Below are 23,070 nucleotides of genomic sequence, written 5' to 3'. Positions count from 1 at the left end.
TGCGGCACCTCATTTTCGCGCTCGCTAAACACTCGCTTACATTACTCAAGCGGGATAGAATAGTACGAGAAAGTTGTCGCACGGTTTCGAGACCAAATAGCGTAAGGCACAATTAACGTACAGACAAGCCGACTTCTTATGTTGTATAGCTTTCTTTTGATGGCACAAAGTGAAGCCCGCTGTTGCAATTACCGTATCAAGTGTGTGGACTACGTCGGGCTAAGCCTTGCTGAACACATCCGGTGCTAATGTAATCACCGATAGTCGGTGCAGCGTTGAGCTTGGCCTGTGGTCTTTGGAAGGAGACGAGGTGGGGATGTTGGAATGCTGGTGGTGGCTCGGCGTCCTTCACACGTTCATTCATATTCTGATTGATTGATTGATTGATTGATTGATTGATTGATTGATTGATTGATTGATTGATTGATTGATTGATTGATTGATTGATTGATTGACTGACTGATTGATTGATTGATTGATTGATTGACTGATTGATTGATTGATTGATTGATTGATGCGCTCATTAAGGCAGCCAATAATTCATATTATCCGAAATGTTGGCAACTTTCAAGGCTAGCTTGTCCGGCATTTGAACTCTCGCAGAGCCCTCACTGGCCATCCTTTCCGCGTAAGCAGCGCCTATAGAACGAAACTAAAATGTACGAATTTGAAAGGGTGTGACGTGTAAGCTTAGACAATATCGCCGAAAATTTTCTGCCGTCCTACTACATGTTTACATCCTGTTAGATGCCATCCTGTCAGAATTGTGTTGTAGAAAAACTAAGCGTTTGAAATTTTTTTTCTAAATTTGTCGAACGTTAAAAGCAATGACTTGTTTTGCCATACGCCGCGGAATTTCAGCCGCGTGGTCAGAAAAAGCAGAAAAAGCACTTGTCAAGTTCTCCATTACGTTGTGCAGCAGGGGTATTGTTTCTCACTATATTCATATTTTCAACTGTTGCACAGTGCGTGGGTTGAACGAATTGCTTTCACGAATGACGTGTATTCACAAAACCCTCAGAGGTGCGTTCAATTTTACGCTCGCGTTTCTGGGGAGGACGGGTAATTTCCTTGTCGCTTATCTTAGAAGAGCAACGTTTTAACCTGAATATTTGTAGTCTTCTTTTTTTTATATACGTTGTTTCCTTCACTGCCTTATAGTGGCTCTCGTATCGTAAAAAAAATGTTAAAACATTACAAACAACTATGACTGATTCATTAAAGAAATGGACACGAAAGTACCCTGTTTTCGCGATGAACAAGTTATCTTTCAGAGTAAGTAGGACGGCTCAAATAGTGAAATCGTCGAATTGAAACAATTATCAAATCAGCAATATAGTGGTCTTCAATATTCTAATCGAATACTCATGCCTTTATACTCTAAACGTAGAACGAAATACATTAAGATCGAAAAAGAAATTATTTCAGTGAATACGCACAAACATAGTTGTATGTCCGGCTCAAACAGCCAGAATTCGAATTCAACGGAGCAAGGAAAAATAGTATGGGTTTTTACGTGCCAAAACCACTTCCTGATTACGCGGCACGCCGTAGAGGAGGGCTCCGGAAATTTCGACCACCTGGGGTTCTTTAACGTGCGCCTAAATTTAAGCACACGGGTGTGTTTTCGCCCCCATCAAAACGCGGCCGCCGTGAGCGGGATTCGATCTCGCGACCTCGTGCTCAGCAGCCCAGCACCATAGCCACTGAGCAACCACGGCGGGTAACGGCGCAAGGATAAGAAATAAGCAATGTGAATGCTTGGGTACCCAAAGCGGCCGTTAAACTGTATTCACGAATCTCTTTTTTCTTATCGGGCAAGTTCTAACAGATGCATTTACGTCATAACAAAATATTCCAACAAATACGATATTACAGCATTCAAACGAATATTTGCACTCGAAGCAGTTCCATTCGTATTCAAAATTTCACATATTTGCTCACCCCTAAGAATAAAGAAAACTGTGCATAACTAGACTACACGTATACAGATTTCAGTGACTGCCTTGTTGCAACTCATAACAGTATCTCATCTTCACCTTAGCTTCATAGGTAGTTCAATAGAATCGATTAATTGTCCTGCTCCAGAGGTTAATGTCCTACACATTCATTACGTGCGGGATACATACTGATATGAAGCCGACAGTAATCTTTAAGGTGGTAGGCCACCTTCAAAATTCAATTTTCTAACAATTTTTTTGTTTTCCACATTTTATGTATGCTCAAACATTCAGCAAAACGTTGCAAAAATTATCTTCCTATCGTCATTGGTTTGACAGTTACAGTGAGTTTTCCAACCCATACCCTGATATTGCGAAACCGAAAATCAGTACTATTCATTTTGTATAAATATTATTCAAAATACTTTTTTTTTTCATTTTATGTTGTTGCCAAGCAGTCTCACGAACAAAAGGGAACTGTGGTGCATCATCTCATGGGTGCTCCACCTATGAAGCTGGCATAACCTAACCTCCCTGTCTTTCCTTCCCTTTGGTCTCTCTCACTTAGTCCTCTGTGTAGTTTTGACATCTCTCACATGGTATAAAGATTTGCTTACGTTTTTCTCAAAATAATATGTTTCCCCGCCTCATGTTACGCAAACTTTGATAATTCTTTTTTTGAATGAACATACTGATATAAAATTTTGCACACTCATTTCTCACATAAGCGATGTAAATTGTACGAAATGTGTGCAACGAGCTAAACAAAAGAAATTGATACAATATTTTTGCATTTACAGCTCATTTTGCAAGTACATTTGGTCAAAATTGGCAAATTTTCTCACTTTGCTAATTTTTTCGAACATTACATTAAATTAATTAAATTATGGGGTTTTGCGTGCCAAAACTACTTTGATTATGAGGCACGCCGTAGCGGGGGACTCCAGAAATTTCGACCACCTGGAGTTATTTAACGTGCACCTACATCTAAGTACACTGGTGTTTTCGCCCCCATCGAAATGCGGCTGCCGTGGCCGGAATTCGATCCCGCTACCTCGTACTTAGCAGACAACACCATAGCCACTAAGCAACTACTGCGGGTGTTTTTTTCTAACATTACTTTCATATAATTTATCAGATTTATTTATCCTAGTTCCTTGCACAGGTTACAGGTTAGCTACAAAAATGTCAAACCTTTACTTAACTCAGCAATTCATTAGTTACTTACAGTGCTGGCACGACTAGCACTTTTAGCACATTTTATAAAAAAATACCTTCGAATAAAGTAAGATGAGCCATTTTCTGGACTGCCAGTGTGCTGTCATACCATACCTCCCTAGGAATAGTTGAATAAGCTAAATAAGACATGCTTATTCAGGGGAAAAAAAGGTATTTGAATCCTAGCTCCTGAACTAAAGAAAAGAATTTTGTGTGTGTGGCCTACCACGTTAAGCTGCTTGAAAAAGAACGCAGGAGCATGGCAATATCGGTTGCCTTTTTTGGATTACGCGTTTAATGCCCTCTTCACCTTGTAACGTACGCTGCACTACATTTTAATGGCAGACGATCATGATATTTCTGTTCAGTGAGGCCTTCTCTACTGTTCTATTCTGTTCAGCAACGAGTCCTCGGCGATTTTAAAATTGAGATTGAGGCTGAGCGTGTGTCACGCGCTGAAAATTACTTGGTTTAACAAATGAAGCATACTAATCCGCGCTGAGATAAAAACAAATTATTTGCTAGAAGGACATTATTAGCGGCTGAGTTCGAGCATGCAAGAATAAGCCGCTTACTTTTAAAGCCTTGCAGCATTAAGCCTTCCCTTCTCGCAGGGAGGTATGGTATGACAGCGCACTAGCAGAATTGTATGTGCGCGCGCATAAATTAATGTACTGGCAAAATGTGATCCCGAGTTGTTGAATATCCAACGCACAATGAACGAATCGGTCTGACGTTTCATTTCTTTTGCACGTGCCTTGAGGCATACTTGTTAACTACACGTAAAGACGTGTAATGTCGACAGTTGGGCCGCTTTGTAAGCGTAATGGCCACGTTTCCAAGCCATGAGAGCTTTTGGATGAGAACACAGCGACCGTGCTGCAATTGATGCAACCTGCGAGCGTTAATAAATTGCTGTTATTTAAAGAGTGCAGTACGTTTTCGATTCTGCCTGACACAGAGTTATATCGAGAACGTTTGTAAGCACGTGTTTCCCGTTAAAAAAAAGACGCTTACTAGGAACGTGCGTCCTGTGCGTTTTATGGTTAAGGAATTTCTCGCTGTCAACCTGACCTGCTTTAGTTACGTGCTCTTGCGCTATCAACCGACTTTCTAGGTGCCGCGTGCACTAACTTAGTAAGTTACGCCAGTGTAAAACGGACACCGGTACGCTGCCCACATGCAGCAGACCGAAACGTCGTGCTCGTCGTTGAAACCTCGTTTCCTGAACTGTTCCTTGTTGTTGTTGTTTTTTTTTTTCATATGAGACCCGGCAAACCGGTTCAAACACAGACGATAGCACTTCGGGCATGCGTCGCCACGCGGTGGAACTCTCAAACAAGAAATGGCGGGTCATTCTAAAGCATTGTTTATATACGCCGGAACTGCAGAAATAACGTAACTGTCGCTAACGCAATCGTCACCGGCAGCCGTCAAGGTTAGCGATTAGGCACACCGCTTGACGAGTATACAACGGGCGATTTCTGCTAAATCGTTCATTTCCATTTGTGTCGCCGTTAGCGCAACCATAGACAAACGGAAATGGTAGGCTACGTTAGATCCCGTTATCCCATAACGCAGTGAAAAATCTGGGACTACTCTTTTCCCAATGTAATGCGTGCGCCCTCCTCAACATCCCTACAGTTTTCCACGAGACGCGCTGTGGACGAAAAAGAAAAGATTCGCTAATGTGACCCATGATGACGTAGTCTCAGGGGCAACCTGGCAGTCACTGACAATGATCTTTTTCGTGTCTTTCAGTGGGACTTAGTCTGCGAACGCAGTCACCTGCCAAGTCTAGTGTTCACAATTACAAGCATAGGAAGCGCGCTGGGAACGATTTTCTTCGGAACACTATCAGATAAGTACGAACCGCCTGTTACATTCTGCTGCGCTTAACGAATCGATGAAAACTCAATAGCTCACGGTGGCGTTGAAATGTTGTAGCAAACGAAGAATTTCTAAGGAACGAATGCTCAATAAACAGACTCGCTTAGCGAGAACATTTCAGTTTAAATAATTTGACATTTTCACATTGTGTTAGAGCTATAAATTTACTACAGGACGACGCTATCTCTTAAAAAATGGGAAGTAGAAATACTTGGCCAATGGCCAACCTAGGAGAAAAGCGCTTGTCGCTTATTTTTTTCTTAAATATCAATACGTAATGTTTATGTTAAATATTTGTGTCCGTTGATACAAAAGTACCAATACTATATGAGATATATGCTCAAGGCAAGCTTAGGTTTGTTATATGATATGCTGTTATAAGGTGCAATGATGTAATTGTGTAATTATGTATTGTAATTATATTTGCATTGGATCAATCAGCTGCTAAACTGTGAGCTTCTGAGCGTCTCATATGACAATTGGAGGAGCTTTTATTTATTTATTTATTTATTTATTTATTTATTTATTTATTTATTTATTTATTTATTTATTTATTTATTTAAGTGACTGGACTGGGCATGTTTATAAATACTGATGCATGTTACTTGTACCATCTACTGTGGCTTTCTGGACTCTTGTGCAGAACTTTGCATGTGCTCACGATCTCCGACTGTATTCAGTGTTTCGCGATGAATTCGGTGGCTTCATCTTGTTTGCCATGCCACAAGGAGTAGCCGGTGCCTGCTAAAGACGCGAACAGCTTTAAGCGCCAACTGCAACAAAGTTTTGGAGCGCGTAGAAAGCCTAGTTTAAGATAAGCTAGAATAGAGGAGCCTCCATGTAAGATTTGAGTGAGAGCGTCACGAAAAGATTCTATAGTTTCGATACCGAAACTATAGAAACGCCGCCATTACCAATTGCCGGAAGTAACGCATGGCCCAGAGCGCGCGGCTCCTAAAATGTATGGCTTCCGAGATAACACGAAAGCCCGCGGCTGCACGCGGTGCCCTGAAAAATCTCGGAGGTGACGTGCTGGGAGCTACTTCACGGCGTCTAACCACCAGGTGCACGCGTCGTCTGCTTTGGGGCAGTTTTTAAGGAGGAGGGAAAGAGATAAGTAGAAGGCAGGGAGGTTAACCAGAATAACGTCTGGTTGGCTACCCTACACCGGGGGAATAGGAAAGGGGGAAAACAAAGATAACAGGGAGAGAAAGGAGGGAAGGAAAGAAGGAAATTGCGGTGAGTTCGCTAACATGTGTGGCCTTACAGAAATTGCATTAATAGTCACAGATGGTCGCACAAGCCCATCGTCCTTAAGAAGCACAAAAGTGCCTTCACCGCTTTATGGGCCGACGGGCGATGGGGGCGGTGTTAAAGGCTGCTAACAAGAAAATACTGCTAATATCAGCCCTGTGGCTTTGCCAAGATTGCTTCTGCGGTATATTGGTTGTTTCTACGAATACTTCTAGCATATTTTTAAATATCACCCGCGACAGATAACACAATTATAGCATTTGAGTTGGTTTACATAAATAGGGGGACATTAGTCGCACAAGAATTCGAAATGCATTTTTAATAATTACTAAAAATTGATAAATGCTAACTAGTTACCCAACGGCACATATGGCAGCTTACAAATTGTAGACTGGTAGTCCGCAAGCCGGGTCCACTCCACGTGACAAATTCTGCGGCCGACACCATTCGCGAGATTTGCGCCATCAAACTTGCTGTAAAAACGAACTGCGGTTCCACTTACTCTTTCGACAAAACTCCGTTTTATGCGGTGAAGCAGAAAAGTAACTGGGGCGCCAATGTATTCGCAAATTTCGGGAATTAATATCTCAATACAGGTTTCATCCTGAGAAATCCTTCCAAGCGGATAAGCCTTGTGAACTCCCCGTCTACAATTTATGAACTGCGATGTGTGACGCGAGGAGATTAGTTAAAACTTGATTAGTGAATTTTAGTAATTAGCTATATAATTATGCATTTCTATTTCTCGTGCAAATAATGTCCGCCTCTTTGAGAAATCCAGCTGAAGGATTAGAATCGTGCTATCTGCCACAGGTGATTTCTGAAAATTGGTAAAGGATTTCGTAGAAGCACTCAGTATACTGCTCATTTAAGACCGATTGAACCAAAATGAAATTCATAGTTGCAGCTGACATTTAACACCACTTCATTAAAAAGAAGGAAAGATATGGGCGAATGCATGGCGTTAAAATTCGGCGTTCTGACGACATCATTCGTCCTCCGTCATCCTTTGACGTCATTCCTTCTACGCGGAGGACGCTGCACAGGTGTCGCTAAAGAGTGTTAGAAGTGAGACTCAAGTGCTGCTGTGAATAGGGAAGGCCGCGTAACGGGGACGTGCGTGCTTATGATCGCAAGACTGGTAATTATGACAACCAATAGGGCTAATGATCCCGTGACGGCGACTCAACAGGATCGGCCGCCGGTTCGCCTTCTTCATCACCGTGGTGGTGGCCACCGTGTTCGGCATCGCGTCCATCCTCGTGACCAACTTCGTCGCCTTCGTCGTCCTGAGGTTCGTCAACGCCACCATCATGCCGCAGATATTCCAGATCCCGTACGTGATACGTGAGTATACATTCGAGCCATGCCGAGAGGCCGTGTCTTTCTACTGTCTGTGAATGCCGCGGTGCGCAAGTGACCGAAAGAGCATCGCAAGCACTGTAAGTAACGAGCTATAGCGCTACGAGCTGTGCGCCAAAAAAAAGAAACTGCAAAACGTAGGTTTTTCTTTTTTTTCTTATCTTTTTTCGGAAAGATACGAAAGTTATGGGTTTAATTGCGCGCCGCTCGGAAGCAATGGTTCAGTATTTTTAGAAAACGCAGTAGGGTCCCTGATATGGTTTGAATAAACTTTGTAGGCGCGTAGGGTACAGCTGCAGTAAAACAGCGCCACAATTCAAGTGAAGCGTCTCATATTAAGAGAGCTACGCACGATTACAAGTTGCCCTGCTCCTTAGACATGCTTTACAGACGCTGCCGTGGGCCAAGGCCTCGCCACAGGGGCAATAAAGCGCACGCGCGTCCTCCACGCTCAACTTGTCCTCCCTTGCAATGGGTCTCACCAACACCGTGCAAGGCGACGTCAAAATATCTATCTATCTATCTATCTATCTATCTATCTATCTATCTATCTATCTATCTATCTATCTATCTATCTATTGTTTTATTTATTTAAAACGTCTATTGAGTCGTTTCAGGATCGACTCGCTGGCATCAGAGCTAATAGCCCTGCGGCCATCTTGAGACCGCTCCTCCGACCCCGGTCAAACACCCGGAGTTACTTCAGACAAGATTGATTGATTGATTGATTGATTGATTGATTGATTGATTGATTGATTGATTGATTGATTGATTGATTGATTGATTGATTGATTGATTGATTGATTGACAACGCACACAGTGCTGGAGCTGGTGGGCACCAAGCAGCGCACGGCCATGCTTGCCGTCGGCTGGATGTCTTGGACCGCCGGCCTGTGCCTGCTGCCGCTGGCAGCTTTTCTGACCCGTGACTGGACAGTACTCGGTCTCATGTGCTCTGCAGCAGCAGCGCTCAACGCTGTCTACTGGAAGTAAGGCGCTGTTTTTTTTTTTATTTTACCCCACGTACTGCACGTCCCGTGCAACTAAAGGCTCGATATGCGTATCGCGCCTGCCAAGCATACTGCACTCCGTCACTTGACAGTTGCGCACGTCTCCACCTTTATAGCGCGCGTTGTTGACAAGTTTAAGCTGCGCTTGATGGTGGATGTGACGGCACACACAGCTAAACCCGAACAGCAGGCAGGGGCTGACGATAGGGGCCTAGATTTCCACGTAAAGGTTATTACGCGATCAGCTACTCCTGGCCAAATAATAATAGGCTAGGTACACTTGGAAGTAAGCGTTTGTGTCTTCCGGCCGAGATTCCACCATTTCGCTCCAAACACATTCCTGGACACAGTATCACAGCAGTGTGCTTGCTGCGAAATTCATTTCTGAACTGGAACATAGGTTGCTGCCTGTTACTTCGTCAGTGTAAGAACACCTCGTGCAATTTTACCGTATCTTTACAGAAAACAATTCTTAGAGACAATGCGGGGTTAAGAGAGGGCTCCGTGGGTGAACGTAAGATTCAGCTGGATTCATTGCTTCCTGAATAACGGTCCGAGCAACTGTAAGCTGTTAGGAAACTCTGCCCTAGCAACACTCAAAAGTGTCACACATACAAAGTATGTGGAGCAGCTTGCATGCCGTCTCGGTAGCCACGCAGCATTTCCCGCCCGATAGAAAAAGACGTCAAACCGACAGCGTGTGGCAGCTTTTGTTTTCAGTGTCCCGTCTCTGGAACGATGTATCGTTCTCTGGGCAGTGTCACTTGTATACAGGACTGCCTGCCGCGGCTGCACTTCCTTTACTGACTGAGCCTGCCCCCGTTCGAGCCACCCGCCTGACTACCAATCCCAAACCGACGACTTGCGCCATTTCCCAAGCACTTTCCGCAAAGTGTTGATGTTGTTCTTGTTCTTCTTATTCTTGTTTTTCTTCTTCTTGTTCTTGTTCTTGTTTCTCTTGTTCAGCCGACCGCTGAGACCATTTACGTACAGAAATAATACGTGGATGTATCGTCATCATTATTAATGTCCTCATCATTATCAGTAGCAGCAGCAGCTTATTTCAGATTTTCTCCGAAATACCTTTTTTTTTTTTCTCTCCAAGAGACCTCCAATTATTCCTGTGTTGCATCAGCTGATCTTATCCTATCTGTGTAAATTTCCTCATTTAATCACGCTACCTTATCCTATGCCTTCCTCGCCTTTGTTTCATTCCTTAGAATTCGTTCGCCCCCCCCCAGAAGATAACGAGTTATCTGCTCTACGCATTGTATGACCTGCTTAAGGAAAGGTAAGAGAAAGTAAATGTGCAGGCAAAAACCCTCAATATTTAAAAATTCGCGATTGGTAGACACGCCCACCAATCGCGAATTTTTCAAACACCGATGGCTTTGCCTGCACATTTGGTCAACAAGACTGTATAAGTGCCGTTTAAAGCGCTGTTTCGGTGAGCCAGCCAAACGTTGTTCTCTCCGATCACATTCACGTGCGCACACCTCACGTCCTCGCACGTTGTCTCTTCTCGGTGCCAGGCTGCTGCCGGAGTCTGCGCGGTGGCTTTTATCGCGGGACCGTTTCAGTGAAGCCACCCGCGTGCTGACGCGCGTGGCGAAGACAAACGGCGTCTGCCCGCCAAAAAGCCTCGCCACCGATTTGGAGGTAATTGGCTAATCGAGCGTGCCTCAGCACCTCTCTTCCTCTCGTCAGAACACCCTTCCGCTTTTGTTCTGTCGCGTACCTTTTTCTTTCGCACTTCACTCTGTTTCGGAGCGTTCCTGGTTGACGTCATTACTGATCGAAAACCTGATAATGCCCGCATGGTTGGAGCTGCGAGACACTCGTGTCAATCAAACAAAACAGAGAGCGCGAAGCAGTTGCGCAGGCGAGAAGGTTGTGGGGAGATGTAATTCGACTGACGTGCTTACGGCGTCGAGAGAAAACAAAGTCATCCTTTCGGTCACCCTGAGAGGGGGAGCTGTAGTTGTACGTATGGGCAGGGAAGTTGCCCCCACTGTGGCTATCGGTAGTGCGCAAGAAACAACGGTCACGTTCCGAAATCTAAAAAAAAAAGTGTTGTATAAGCGGCTGGTTTTTCGGAGCTCTAAACTGAGGTGAAAGTGTAACAACCCCTTCAACAAATTGAAGATAAACAACAACTACTTAAAAAAAAAATATTCTCCAAGACGAAATCGGTTCTAGAGTATTATATATGACTTCTCTCTTCTGCTTATTCTTTTCCACAATAACTGTCGCAAGGAAAGTTGCCGTCGTTCGTATCACAAGCAACATATTCTTGAGATTGATCTTCTCCAAATCGAATACCTGATGGCGTTATTCTTTTCTCTTGCCAGCGGGTCCAGAAAAAACTTGCAGAGGAAGAAAAAGTGGCCAAGTCGTCTACTGCCGACCTCATACGGATCCCGAAAGTCCGTAGTAACTTTCTCATCATCACGCTCAGCTGGTATGTAAATTATGCCGAAAGTAATGTAAAGTATAATGCTGACTTTGGTTCATGCTAACAGACCGCGTCACACGTATGTGCTTGAGATTCGTGTCTTGCTATATTGCATATGGCGTGTGGAACATTATAATATGAGAAAACAGCAAATATGGGAGTCAATGGGGAAAGAAATATTGGCAAGAATCTCTTAGCACCAGACGTCTTAATAAAAAAATGGGAAGCCTTTTAGGCAACGCCGAAGAAATACATGCACCACATTACAAAATACACACACAGTGAAAATTTCTGCTCTTCGGGCGGAATGTGAATATCGCGAGCGTTGGAATGTTTTGAAAAGGTACGTTCGGAAAGCTTTTGTGTTACCTTTTTCAACGTTCAACTTTTATCCAGCTCCTCTTGTCCTATATAGGACAGACTGGACGCTGCATAAACGAACGAGCCAGGGAACACGTACTAAATCTAATGAAAGATGGCGTGGCACATTTGCCTGCGCACTGCAAGGCCTGCATGTGCAAACCACGGTTTTCTGAGATTGGGATTCTTGGCAGAAATAGATTTCAAACAGCACGTGAGCTGATGGAAGCTTACTATATAAAAAAAAGGTACAAATTGCATTAGCGATACATCTATCATGCTCTATAAATCGGAAACTAGATTGTTTGACCGTTGAGTGGGTAACGTAGATCTGTGAACAGCCAGCGCATGCGTGTATGTATGCATCCGTGTTGTCTTTATGTGTCTTCCTTTTGTGTGTGTTCAATTGCGGCAAAAAACATGTCTTTTACAAGTACCAACTAGGCCAACAAGCAGCTCTGTTGATCCTCTTGTTTCACCACGATATATGGTAGTATATGACTAATATGAAATAATTTCAAATTGACAAAACAAGCAACCTCGTGTTCACAGTTTAATGATCTCGCGCAAACTTATAGATGCAATAATTATTTCCCATCCACACAAAATTGTACTAGACTACAGTTAACCAACGTTAACTATCCTCATCATTCCGTTGCCGCGCATCCCTTTCTAATGTGAAGAGGGGAAAATGAGTATGCTCACTTTCAATTGCGATACATAAGGAGATCCATTTCTATCCCGTAGTTATGCAGGCCCCTAATGAATTCCGCAAGAAGAGCAGTGTAGTAGAGAACAGGGCTGTTTTACTGTAATGAACAATTGGCAAATGTCATAGATAGGGTGGGAGCGCTGCAGCGGATGCCCATTTCGACGTGGACATTTAGCCAATATCAGATTTAAGATTGCACGACCCCTGCGAAACTTACTCAAGACAGACCACTGACACATTCAGGGGCAGTAGGAGAACGAATAAAGCCAGAAGCTCTCTCTGCTTCCCTTAACTCGCTGAGACTCACACCGTGTATACGTTGAGACCAGAAAATAAATCGGTTATCTGATTAACCACGCAGAAGACAGCCATCTCAGCTCTCAGCCACTGAGTCAGTCATGCTTTCGCCCCGCCAATCAAGGGTCGCCAACGCGGGCGCGTACTACGGCATGAGCATCAACGTGACCAACATGAGCGGCAACGAGTTCGTCAACTTCTTCCTTCTGGCACTCGTCGAGTTCCCGGCCTGCGTGGTCGCCTGGTGGGCCATGGAAAAACTGGGACGCCGATGGATGAACGTCTTCTTCCAGTTCATGGTCAGCATATCATGCATCGCCTTCTGCCTCGTGCCCAAAGGTGAGCTCGTGCGCAATCCGGGTGAGGCCTCTACAATTAACAGCGACGGTATAGTGTACGCATTACGGCGACATTTGTAGACGTCTGTTCGCGAGTGTCGCACACGTTATTCTTCTGACGAAACGCTGCAGAACAGCTACTCCATCTATCTTTTCTACCCGACATTCAAAACTGCGTCCCCAACGTGAGAATCAACGCGTCGTCTTCGCCACAGCTGTCGTCGTAATGCGGGCATCGTTGTGGTTATGGTCGTCGCCGTGCCGTGGCCTTCATCGTTGAACCACTAGCTAAAACTGTTGTACGTGGCAGTAATCCTCCCGTAGCCTGATATATTGAGCAAAAGAAAAACAAATTTCACTTGTAGGCTCTTTAAAGCGACGCTTCGTTTTATTATTATTTTTATTTCCTACTTCCTCAAGTGTTACGTGTCGTCGTCATATTCCTTGCCGAGTTGGAGGGCGAGGCGTACGTATTTGTACGTAAATAACGTGAGTGGAGAGAGTCAGCCACTCAGAAAAATAAAATAAATATTTTACGATTACAACGCGAAGTGAAGCCGCAAAGAAACAGGGAACGACGCATTAAAAAAAACTCACAATTTCGACATATGTAATAGCGAAGCAATGAATGCGATAGCACCATATTAGAATATTTCACAAGGCAAGGCTCGTAGCTTTAGCGGCAGTATGAATTGCAGTACACATAAGCTGACTAAGTAAACACGCCTGGTAAGCGCGCGCATAAACAGAAATAATATGATGACAGCTAGCAACCTCGGTTAGAATCCTGAGATGGTGAGAAGCACCTGCCGTGGGCGGCGCGTGCTTGTCACACACCGTATACGTAGTGTTGCCGCTTTCTCCACCATAGCAAGATTTCCGCGCGTTCAAAACTGAGCAGACCATATGAACTGTACTACGAGGCGCGGGGAAAGATAATTCGGATGAAGGTACCGTGCGAGCAACGTTCACGGCTCGTTGTCGGCCTGGTGTTGTTGATGTCGGACATCGTAGTCGTCAGCAGATCACGCAACGTGAAGAACACTCGGCAAGCGCATCACACATGCATGCTATCGGCCGCTTGCCTGGAATGTCCGTGCAACTCTTCTTGCAATACCCACGTGAGAAGAAGTAATGGTCACGTCGGGGCATTTTTGTGGCAGAGTTCCGACGGTATACTCGGGCACTTGCGATGAGTATTTAATGAGGAGCCGTTAATGGTGATGTCACAGTATAGATGTACAACACACTCTGACACAACATGCCCAGACAGCGTCTCAAGTCCGATTTTTTTTTTCACCCAGGCAGAGAGGTATGAGGCCTTGTTCATAAGATTTCTTTTAGTGTGGACATTGGCGGCGGGGTCTTCGTGAAGGTTGTGGAGTCACGATTTGACCGTAGTGTCCATTTCGACGTGAACCAGTTGCAACAAACTGGGAAATTAGCAAAAATGGAGTTTTGAAAGTATACCTTATCAGTCCAAAGAGATTGTTTCTCCTTAGTGTTCCTTTAAGTCGCATTGCTTATGAAAACGAGCACGTGCCAGTTCCATCTTTCCCCGTAGTAGCTCGCATTAGTTAAGTCACTTTGTTAGGGTCTACCACCTTCGGAATCGGACCCATATATTCCTCACTCCTCTCCTCGCAGTACCTAGCGATACGCAGACGCTGCGCGACACTGTACCGCCTTCAGGGTCATCCTTATTGGTGAAGCAGGTTGTAACATATGTTCTCTGGAATACAAAAAATCGCTCACCCTGCCATCGGCGTCATACTAACAACACCGACGTCACGCCTGTCCTGCTGCTGTCGTCACACAGGCTCACGTCACAGACGCTATTGCTCGCCTTTCACAAACACTTTGGGTTTCTGCGAAGCGTTAACAGAATGACCAAACAAAACACTGGATAGTTAGCTACCTGCAAAATGCTTCGCACGATTAACATGGATTCCCACAGAGCGCTTCATTAACCGCTTGACTAAAGCTGCGCTTCACGTAGACTCCAATATGTCCATTGGATCTGAATAATTTCGCGCAAGGTTAAAACATCCAACATTAGTTTCACATCATTTAGTGTGCTTCGGAAAAATTTATGGGCTCCTTGCGAAAACAAATGGGTGTGTGACACGCAAAAAATGCTATAATACCACCATACTTTCGTACTGTACAAGCTCTGAATTAGCAAAGCTAACCATCTCGCATCTTATAGCAGCCCGCCATGTCAGTCAATATCGCAGAGTTGCCAACTGCGATCTTTGCACGTGAATGGATGCAGCCGCGTCTGTGATATTTTTTTTATTATTATTTTTTTATTGCTCAACCTCGTTGGAAATTGAAGTGTGCAAGCACTGTTTCCCGAGACAGGGATGGTAACATGCCGACATCTTTTGTTCGGATGACTGCACGTGGCGCCGAAACCACCTTTATCTCGCTTAGACGTCCCTTTCGGAGTCATAGGAGCACAGATTCGGTACGGGGCGATATCTAAACAACAGGCTATAAAAGCTAAAGGGTTAAGACTGTCGACTGAGGGGCCTCCTTAAACCTCAATCACGTCGCCTTCGTAACTGCTGTACGCAACATTTAGCGTGCAAATGAAAAATGACCTTGCGCTTCACCTTACCTCCTTTTGAAGCGTCAGCCATCAGAGATGCTTCAGCAGGTTTCCGTGGTAGCTACATAGAGAAAGGAATATATCTCTGTGAATTCTTGCAAGTGGCTAACGCTATAACGCAAGTCAATACAAGGGTATACATAGAGGTTATGTGCAAGAAACGCTGCATGTCGGAGAAGCGAATCCTATAATATGCTAACACTTTCAGAACAACGTGTAAAATGACAGCCCGATTGTCTCGCGGAAAACTGTCTTGGTTGGTGAAACTTGTCGAGCGAAAAGTGGTCTCACTGACATCCGTTTGTGACAAGCTTTAAGCATGTACCACTTTGAGCTTTCTACCAGTTGAAGTTTGTTGATTTCAAATAGTGCGATTGTAGCGCAGTGCGTTTCAAACTTGTTTATTCCGCCTCCTTGCATGCAGAGGCGCAAGTCACCGGCATCGTCCTCGTGATGTTGGCCAAGTTCTCCTGCACGGCGTCCGCAATGGTCATGTACCAGCAGGCGTCCGAAGTGATGCCCACTCCTGTGCGCTCGTTTGCCCTCGGCGCATCCTCGTCGGTCGCTTCGACGATCACCATCTGTATGCCCTACATCATCTACCTTGTACGTTCTGAAAGAATGTGCGGCTATTTCCATTTATAATGCTGAAGCAATGCAAACACAGAAATTGTATTTAACAAAATATTTGGACCTTAAAAATTGTCCTTCCTTCCTTTCTTTCTTCCTTCCTTCCTTCCTTCCTTCCTTCCTTCCTTCCTTCCTTCCTTCCTTCCTGCCTTCATTAATTCCGTCCTTCCGTCCTTTTTTTCCTTCTTTTACGATACATTATATCGTCATCAATAACAACTAGTTCAGATTGAAGAATCAAGTAGGCATACCGATCCGATGTACTCTCTGTCTCTCTCTTTCTCATCACGACAGAAATAAACCCTTCAGGAAATGAAATAGCCGTCTCCCCACAAGACACATGCTGCGGCTTGTGTGTGTGTGTGTGTGTGTGTGTGTGTGTGTGTGTGTGTGTGTGTGTGTGTGCGTGTGCGTGTGCGTGTGTGTGTGTGTGTGTGTGTGTGAGAGAGAGAGAGAGAGAGAAACGGGCTAGGAAATGCAGGGAGATTACCCCGAAAAGGTTCAGGTTTTCCACCCTGCAATAGAAGAAGGGTAAATGGAAATGAAAGACAAAAAGGAGATAAAAGGAAACGCACGAAAAAAATAACAGAGGAGTTTGGGAACGTCCGTGAGAACTATATTCTTTCTAATAGGCGACTCGAACGCAAAAATTTCAAGAGTGCCTTGAGCGGCTTGTGGTGTGACGACTGTATGGCCGGCGTTCCAGGACTGTCTGCTCTGAAAGCGGCCAGTCGGCAAGAATGGCCAACGCGGTCGCGATTAACTGCCTGTGTGCGCTGTATCGGCAACAACGGCAAAGAACGTGGTCGATAGTTTCATCGCTGCCGCCGTGGTCACACGCAGCACTATCTTCCCTTTTGATGCGGAAAGCAAATAATGTTGTCAAAGCGAACTGCGGCTTGTGCATACGTGGTATATATCTATAGATTGGTGAACACTGACGCGTTGTACAAAGACGCGCAACATGTAAGTACTTCATCTCCCTTTCTCTCACAGGGGAAGTACGGAGCCTGGATCCCGTTTGCAGCAATAGCCATGCTCGCAACACTGGGAGGAGCATTTTCAGTGTGGCTACCTGAAACACGAGGTTATCCTCTGTACCAGAACATGGAGGACGCGCAGAAGTTTGCGGAAAAACAAAAGTTCTTCTCTTTCAACAGGTATGGCTTGTTCATCCTCTCAAAAATGTGCGCGAGAGACCGGCGTGTGATAAAGAAAGATGACAGGGACGCCAGCCGCAGAAGTTAATCGCACTAACGTTTTAGCTCCTACGATGGAGTTAAACATATATTTACTTATCGGTAATAATACTGATAGGTTCAAGGATGGGGATCTCAACTCGTTGCAAACATTATTATGACCCGGCAAAATTATATCGCACCTTTTATTTCCCTCTCGCGCTCTCTTTTTCACGGCTCTTATCACGGTTCTACCGACTCCCGCGCCGGTTTAGTCCTCTCGTGCTAGCCACTTAAAAGCTGTGTAAGCGAAATGTAAAATCAAGCAATAAACGTACACAGACGTCGTAATGTTCAAAGGCGGTGAGCTAACCCATGTGTGATAGTACTCGTATCTTTCAAGCTTCGAAGGTACTGCTATTTTCATAACCACTATTCCTTCGTGCGCAGCGGCCGCGACATAGCTGAAAGTGCGCGCATATAGTATATATACATTAGCACCCGCGTATGAAATCACTGCGTGCTGACCGACATAGTACTCATCATCATCATCAGCAGCAGCAGCAGCAGCATCATCAGCATCATCATCATCCTATTTTATGTCCACTGATGAATGAAGGCCTCCCTCCCTGCGACCTCCATTCACCTCTGTCCTGCGCCAACTAATTCCAGCTTGTGCCTGCGAATTTCCTGATTTCATCACCCCACCTAATCTTTTGCCGTCCTCGACTGCGCTTCCCTTCTATTGGCACCTATTCTGCAACTCTAATGGTCCACTGGTTATCCATCCTAAGCATTACATGGCCTGCTCAGCTTCATTTATTCCTCTTAGTGTCAAATATAATATCAGCTTTCCCCGTTTGCTCTGATCCACACCGCTCTCTTCCTGTCTCTTAGCGTTACGCCTAACATTCTTCGTTCGATCGCTCTTTGCGCGGTTATCAACTTGTTCTCGAGCTTATTTGTCGACCTCCAAGTTTCTGCCCCATACGTTATAGCACCGGTAGAATGCATTGATTGTACACCTTTCGTTTCAATGATAGTGGCAAGCTTCCAGTCAAGACCAGATAATGTCTACGGTATGTACTCCAAAGCAATTTTTATTCTTCTGCAAGTTTCCTTCTTATGATCAGGGTCCCCTGTGAGTAACTGACCTAGATAAACGTACTCCTTCACGGATCCTAGAGGCTGACTGGCAATCTTGAACTCTTGTTCCTTTTCCAGGCTATAGGACATTATATTTGTCTTCTACATATTAATGTTCAAGACCACTCTTACGCTTTCTCTGTTAAGGCACTCAATCATTTGTTGCAATCCGTCTGCATTGTTGCTGAGTAGAACAATGTCACCGGCAAACCAAAGGTTGCTGACATTCGCCGTCGATCTTTACTCCTAAGCCTTCCCAGTTTAATAGCTTGAATACTTCTTCCAAGCAAGCAGTGAATAGAATTGGAGAGATTGTATCACCCTGTCTGACCCTTTTCCTTATAGGCATCTTCCTGCTTTTCTTGTGTAGAATTAAGGTAGCTGTAGAACCTGTGTAGATATTTTTCAAGGTATTTACGTAAGCGTTCTGTACTCCTTGATAACGTAATGCTGCTATGACTGTTGGTATCTCTACTGAATCACAATGCCTTTTCATAATCTATAAAAGCCATATAGACAAGCTTATTGTAATCTGCGGATTTCTCGATAACTGATTAATGACATGGATGCCATCCATTGTAGAGTATCCCTTCCTTAAGCTAGCCTGTTCCCTTGGTTGACTAAAGTCCAGCGTTGCCCTTATTCTAGATTATTTTGGTAAATATTTTATATAATACTGGGAGTAAGTTAATGGGCCGATAATTTTTCAATTCATTAACGTCTCCCTTTTTGTGGATTAGCATAATGTTTGCATTCTTCCAGTTTTCTGGGACCCTTGCAGTCGATAGACACTTCGTATAAAGAGTCGCCAGTTTTCCAAGCATTATGACTCCTCCATCTTTGATTAAATCGACTGTTATTCCATCTTCTCCTGCCGCTCTACCTCGTTTCGTGTCTTGCAAGGCCCTTCTGGCCTCATAGATAGTTACAGGACGAGTTCCTGTATCTTGTTCATTGCTGTTTCTAATTGAGGTATTCTACAGGACAATTGGGTGCTGTACAGGTCAGTATAGAATTCTTCCGCTGCTTTTACTATATCTTCGAGATTGCTGATGATATTACCCTGCTTATCTTTCAGAGCATACATCTTGGCTTAGGTTACGTCCATTTTTTACGGCTTCTTCAGTCTTTCCCACATTATAGTTTCGAATATAACTTATTTTCGCCTTCTTGATCAGTTTTGACAGTTTCGCGAATTCTGTCTTATCTCTTGAGTTGGACACTTTCATTTGTTGTTGTTTCTTTATTAGATCCTTTGTTACTTGGGAGAGCTTGCCTACTGGATGCCTTGGTGCCTTGCCTGCCACTTCAATTGCTGTCTCTGAAGCCAACCTAGTAACGGTTTCATTCGTTAGCTCTATGTCATCATCTCTCTGTTCTAAGGCTGCATATTTGTTTCAAAGTACCAGCCTGAATTTGTCTGCTTTTACCCTTACTGCCTCTAGGTTTACCTGTTTCTTCTTGACCAATTTTGCTCTTTCTCTCTTCAAATTGAGGTGAATCCTAGCCCTCACTAACCTATGATCACTTCACTTTACCCTACCTATCACTTCTACATTCTGCTAGTACTATGCTGGGGTCAGCAGAAAGTATGAAGTCAATTTCATTTCTTGTTTCGCCATTAGGGCTTTTCCCGGTCCACTTTCTGTTGCTACGCTTCCTGAAAAAAGGTGTTCATTATTCGAAGCTTATTCCTGAAGCATAGTAGGGAAGAACTGTAAATGAGTGGCATGATGAAACAGTTCTCTCGACATAAACCGTGAACGCATAATGCAGCGTCATAGGCATCTCTAAAGCACACGTACCTCTCGATGTGATAGCACACGGTATTGAACAGCTCGATGATTTTCCTATATTTAGCCTGCCACATTCCTGGGCCGTGTATGTGCCACTTGGTACGTGACACGGTGAGAAACAGGTATGGAAGCCTTAAACGCATTAGCATTAAGCATCGCACTTCTCACCGCACGAGCCTTTCTTTTTCTTCAATCGACAAACATCAGACAGTTCCCTCGTCCTCGTGACATTACTCCGTCGACATCTGAAAGTGTAAACCCGCATAAACGGCTCATTGAATTTCGTCATAGCCTACGAACTATGTAGCGCACAAACATGAATGATGCAGTACATAAAGACTGCATAAGTCCACACGTTGCATTACATTGAACTAAACAGAATTGTGCGCGTCACATGTAGGTTTACCGCATTTCATTACCCTTTTCCCGAAGGCTTCGCTTCACACAGCTCCCAGCGAATACGTGGGGTAAACGCAATGTTCTGCATGTTTTCTTCCTTTAAAACAAAACTTGGAACACTACGTCGTCACCTGTATATTTTTGACGGTGTATTGGCTGGCATTCAGCATAGCCAAGGTGTAACCCGAATCGTCAGCCTATTTTTCGCTTCTTTATTCCGTGACATTTAGGAGGAATCCCAGCACTATCCTCTGCTTTTTCTTCTCTGCAGGAGGACCAAGGACCGATGCCCAACTGTAGATAACCAAACAAACGAGAAAGAGATGAAGTTGATCTCGAACGGCTGCCCTCTTTGAAAAACTGTTAAAAAAACTGTGCCCACATTGTGAACCTCGAGTTTTTCCCAAGTTACCTAAGCCATGGACTGGAACCATCAACGTCTCCTCCCTGCGCTGACATATTGTCGAGCGGCCAGCAGCTGTTGAACAGCGATGTGCGGCTCCTTTACAGCTTGCCAGGCATCCGTCCGGATATCTGGATTATGTGTAAACCGTCGGGCGGCAAGAGGAGAAGAGAAGGCAAATTTCGTTACTACGTTTGCCATTTTTATTTCACACTGGCGTGATTGATTCGTGGAAAGCGAGTTGTTTTACTACAGCTTGCATGTCCGCAAGTCACGTAGGTACGTTAAAGCGGTACGTAAAGTGTCTAGCATGCCGCGGCTTTTTAAGTAGTCCAACATATGATGTCCTCTCTGTACTACAACAACGTGCCTACTTGGGTCAATTGGTACATACTTAAGCTCTCTAAACTAGTATTTTGTTTTTTAGTTCACATTTGATAGCGGTCCTGGAGTATATACGGCAAGAATTGGAACGAACACAAGTAACTAAAATGGTATTCCAGTGAGCTAGTCAATTCGCAGCTGAAGGAATTGTAATAGTTGGACGTGCGAGCAGAAGGTAACACGACAGTCAGACTACGGCTTTGCTCATTAATCACTAGAGTTGAATTTCAAAGACCATTTGAACCTTTTCTTTCCTCAACCGCAGGCTCAGCCATAAAAACAAAGTTACGCTAACAAAAGACCAAGAATCAGCATTGGAACACATCGAAGTCATGCAACTGTACAGTGAGAAAGCTCCGCGCAACCCCGGTGTGTCCGCGATGTTAAGGGGTCACTAAAATAAAATACAATATCAGCTTAGACTAATCAAGTATTCTTACAGAAGTACTTTCGTCAATCTTGCGAGAAAATGTTCGTTATACTGGAGAGGAAAATGAAGGTCAAACTACTACGTTTTGAATTTCGCTCCGAAACCCCGAAGCTCGTACGTCAGTGTGACGTCACGGATTTCGGAGTACATTCCTGTATTTGGGATTTTTGCGGCGTGGTAAAAGCACTCGAAACTTCTTAAGTTCAGTATTTCGCTCCTTTAGGATAATGTATCGCCCGCCTATGTTGATAAATAATTAACTAGGCCCGAGCACGCAGACACCGTTAAAATTCATGACGTCACTCGAGACGGTGCCGTCACCTCAAGGCGACGGAGCCACCAGCTCGTATTTGCGTGTTTTCTGGATTATCCAGCCTGCTCTCAAAGGTAGGGATGGCTTTCCTTTGGTATTGATGCCACCCAATTTACAAATACAGGTCGACCTATTATTTTACCTCTTTAGTGCCCCTTAAGCACTCCTGTTCCACCATACACCACCGCTCCGCCACTGTTCCAGCACGGTTTCGGAACAGCGCCGTACAAGCGCTGTTCTGTCAAAAAAGCGGGCGTGGATGTTCGTCTGCTGTAGCTATCATCACAGGCAGCCCTGACTTCTCGCTCTTCCGGCTCGTTTTTTCACGAGCTCTGTATACGACCGCATGTGATCTGTGATTAAAAGGAGGTTGTCTTTCCCTTTGCAGTTCTTTATTGAAAGCAATCAAAAAAAAAGGAAAAGGAAAACAAAACAATAAAGGAACAACTTAGACTGATAGAGTGTTCCTTAAAAACTCGATTTCATTATTTTGTTTGTCAGGTGAGAAAATGAATGTCGAGGTTACATTTGCTGAATGATGTGCCAAGATCTCAGTGCTGGCACGTCAGTGTAACGTCACAGATATGTTTTTCTTTTCTTTTTTTCTTCTTTTTTTTAGTATTGACACAAAGTGCGCGACAAGACGGGACACAAGGTTAAAAAAATGGAACAGGACAAGCGAAGCCTTATAAGTGATTAATTGAAAGAGAAAAAAAATGAAAAATAACATATCCGTGCTCGTCTGTTACTTTTCTTAGCTTGCGTCCCGCCTTGTCGTGGTGTTTGTATCACTGCCATCCGTACAAACCCGCCCACCTTCAACCCTATTCTTTAGTACTTGGGTCGAAGTGGCTCCATAAAAGTTCTTGCAGCTTGCTAAGTTCTGTGTCTGGCTCTTTTAAAATACAATGCAGTCTATCCTTACCGTTAAAATATTAACC

At 44.3% G+C, this 23,070-nt stretch overlaps 1 protein-coding gene across 2 annotated transcripts in view; it reads left to right on the top strand.

Moving 5' to 3' along the window:
* LOC126521417 (organic cation transporter protein-like) overlaps window positions 1–22,509 on the top strand; it is an 82,439-nt gene extending 59,930 nt beyond the window's left edge. For both annotated transcript variants that reach the window (XM_072288656.1, XM_050170109.3), the window contains exons 3-11: window positions 4,920–5,023; window positions 7,495–7,649; window positions 8,485–8,653; window positions 10,207–10,333; window positions 11,026–11,135; window positions 12,623–12,837; window positions 15,875–16,056; window positions 17,077–17,240; window positions 20,871–22,509. In XM_072288656.1, coding sequence (XP_072144757.1) covers window positions 4,920–5,023; window positions 7,495–7,649; window positions 8,485–8,653; window positions 10,207–10,333; window positions 11,026–11,135; window positions 12,623–12,837; window positions 15,875–16,056; window positions 17,077–17,240; window positions 20,871–20,955 — 1,311 coding nt within the window. In that variant the 3' untranslated portion in view covers window positions 20,956–22,509. The remainder of the gene's footprint in view (window positions 1–4,919; window positions 5,024–7,494; window positions 7,650–8,484; window positions 8,654–10,206; window positions 10,334–11,025; window positions 11,136–12,622; window positions 12,838–15,874; window positions 16,057–17,076; window positions 17,241–20,870) is intronic.
* The last annotated feature ends 561 nt before the right edge of the window (window positions 22,510–23,070 follow it).

This window comes from Dermacentor andersoni, chromosome 6 (genome assembly GCF_023375885.2).
Source record: "Dermacentor andersoni chromosome 6, qqDerAnde1_hic_scaffold, whole genome shotgun sequence".
Taxonomy (NCBI): Eukaryota; Metazoa; Arthropoda; class Arachnida; order Ixodida; family Ixodidae; genus Dermacentor; species Dermacentor andersoni.
This window is presented reverse-complemented; position numbering and strand designations above follow the sequence as displayed.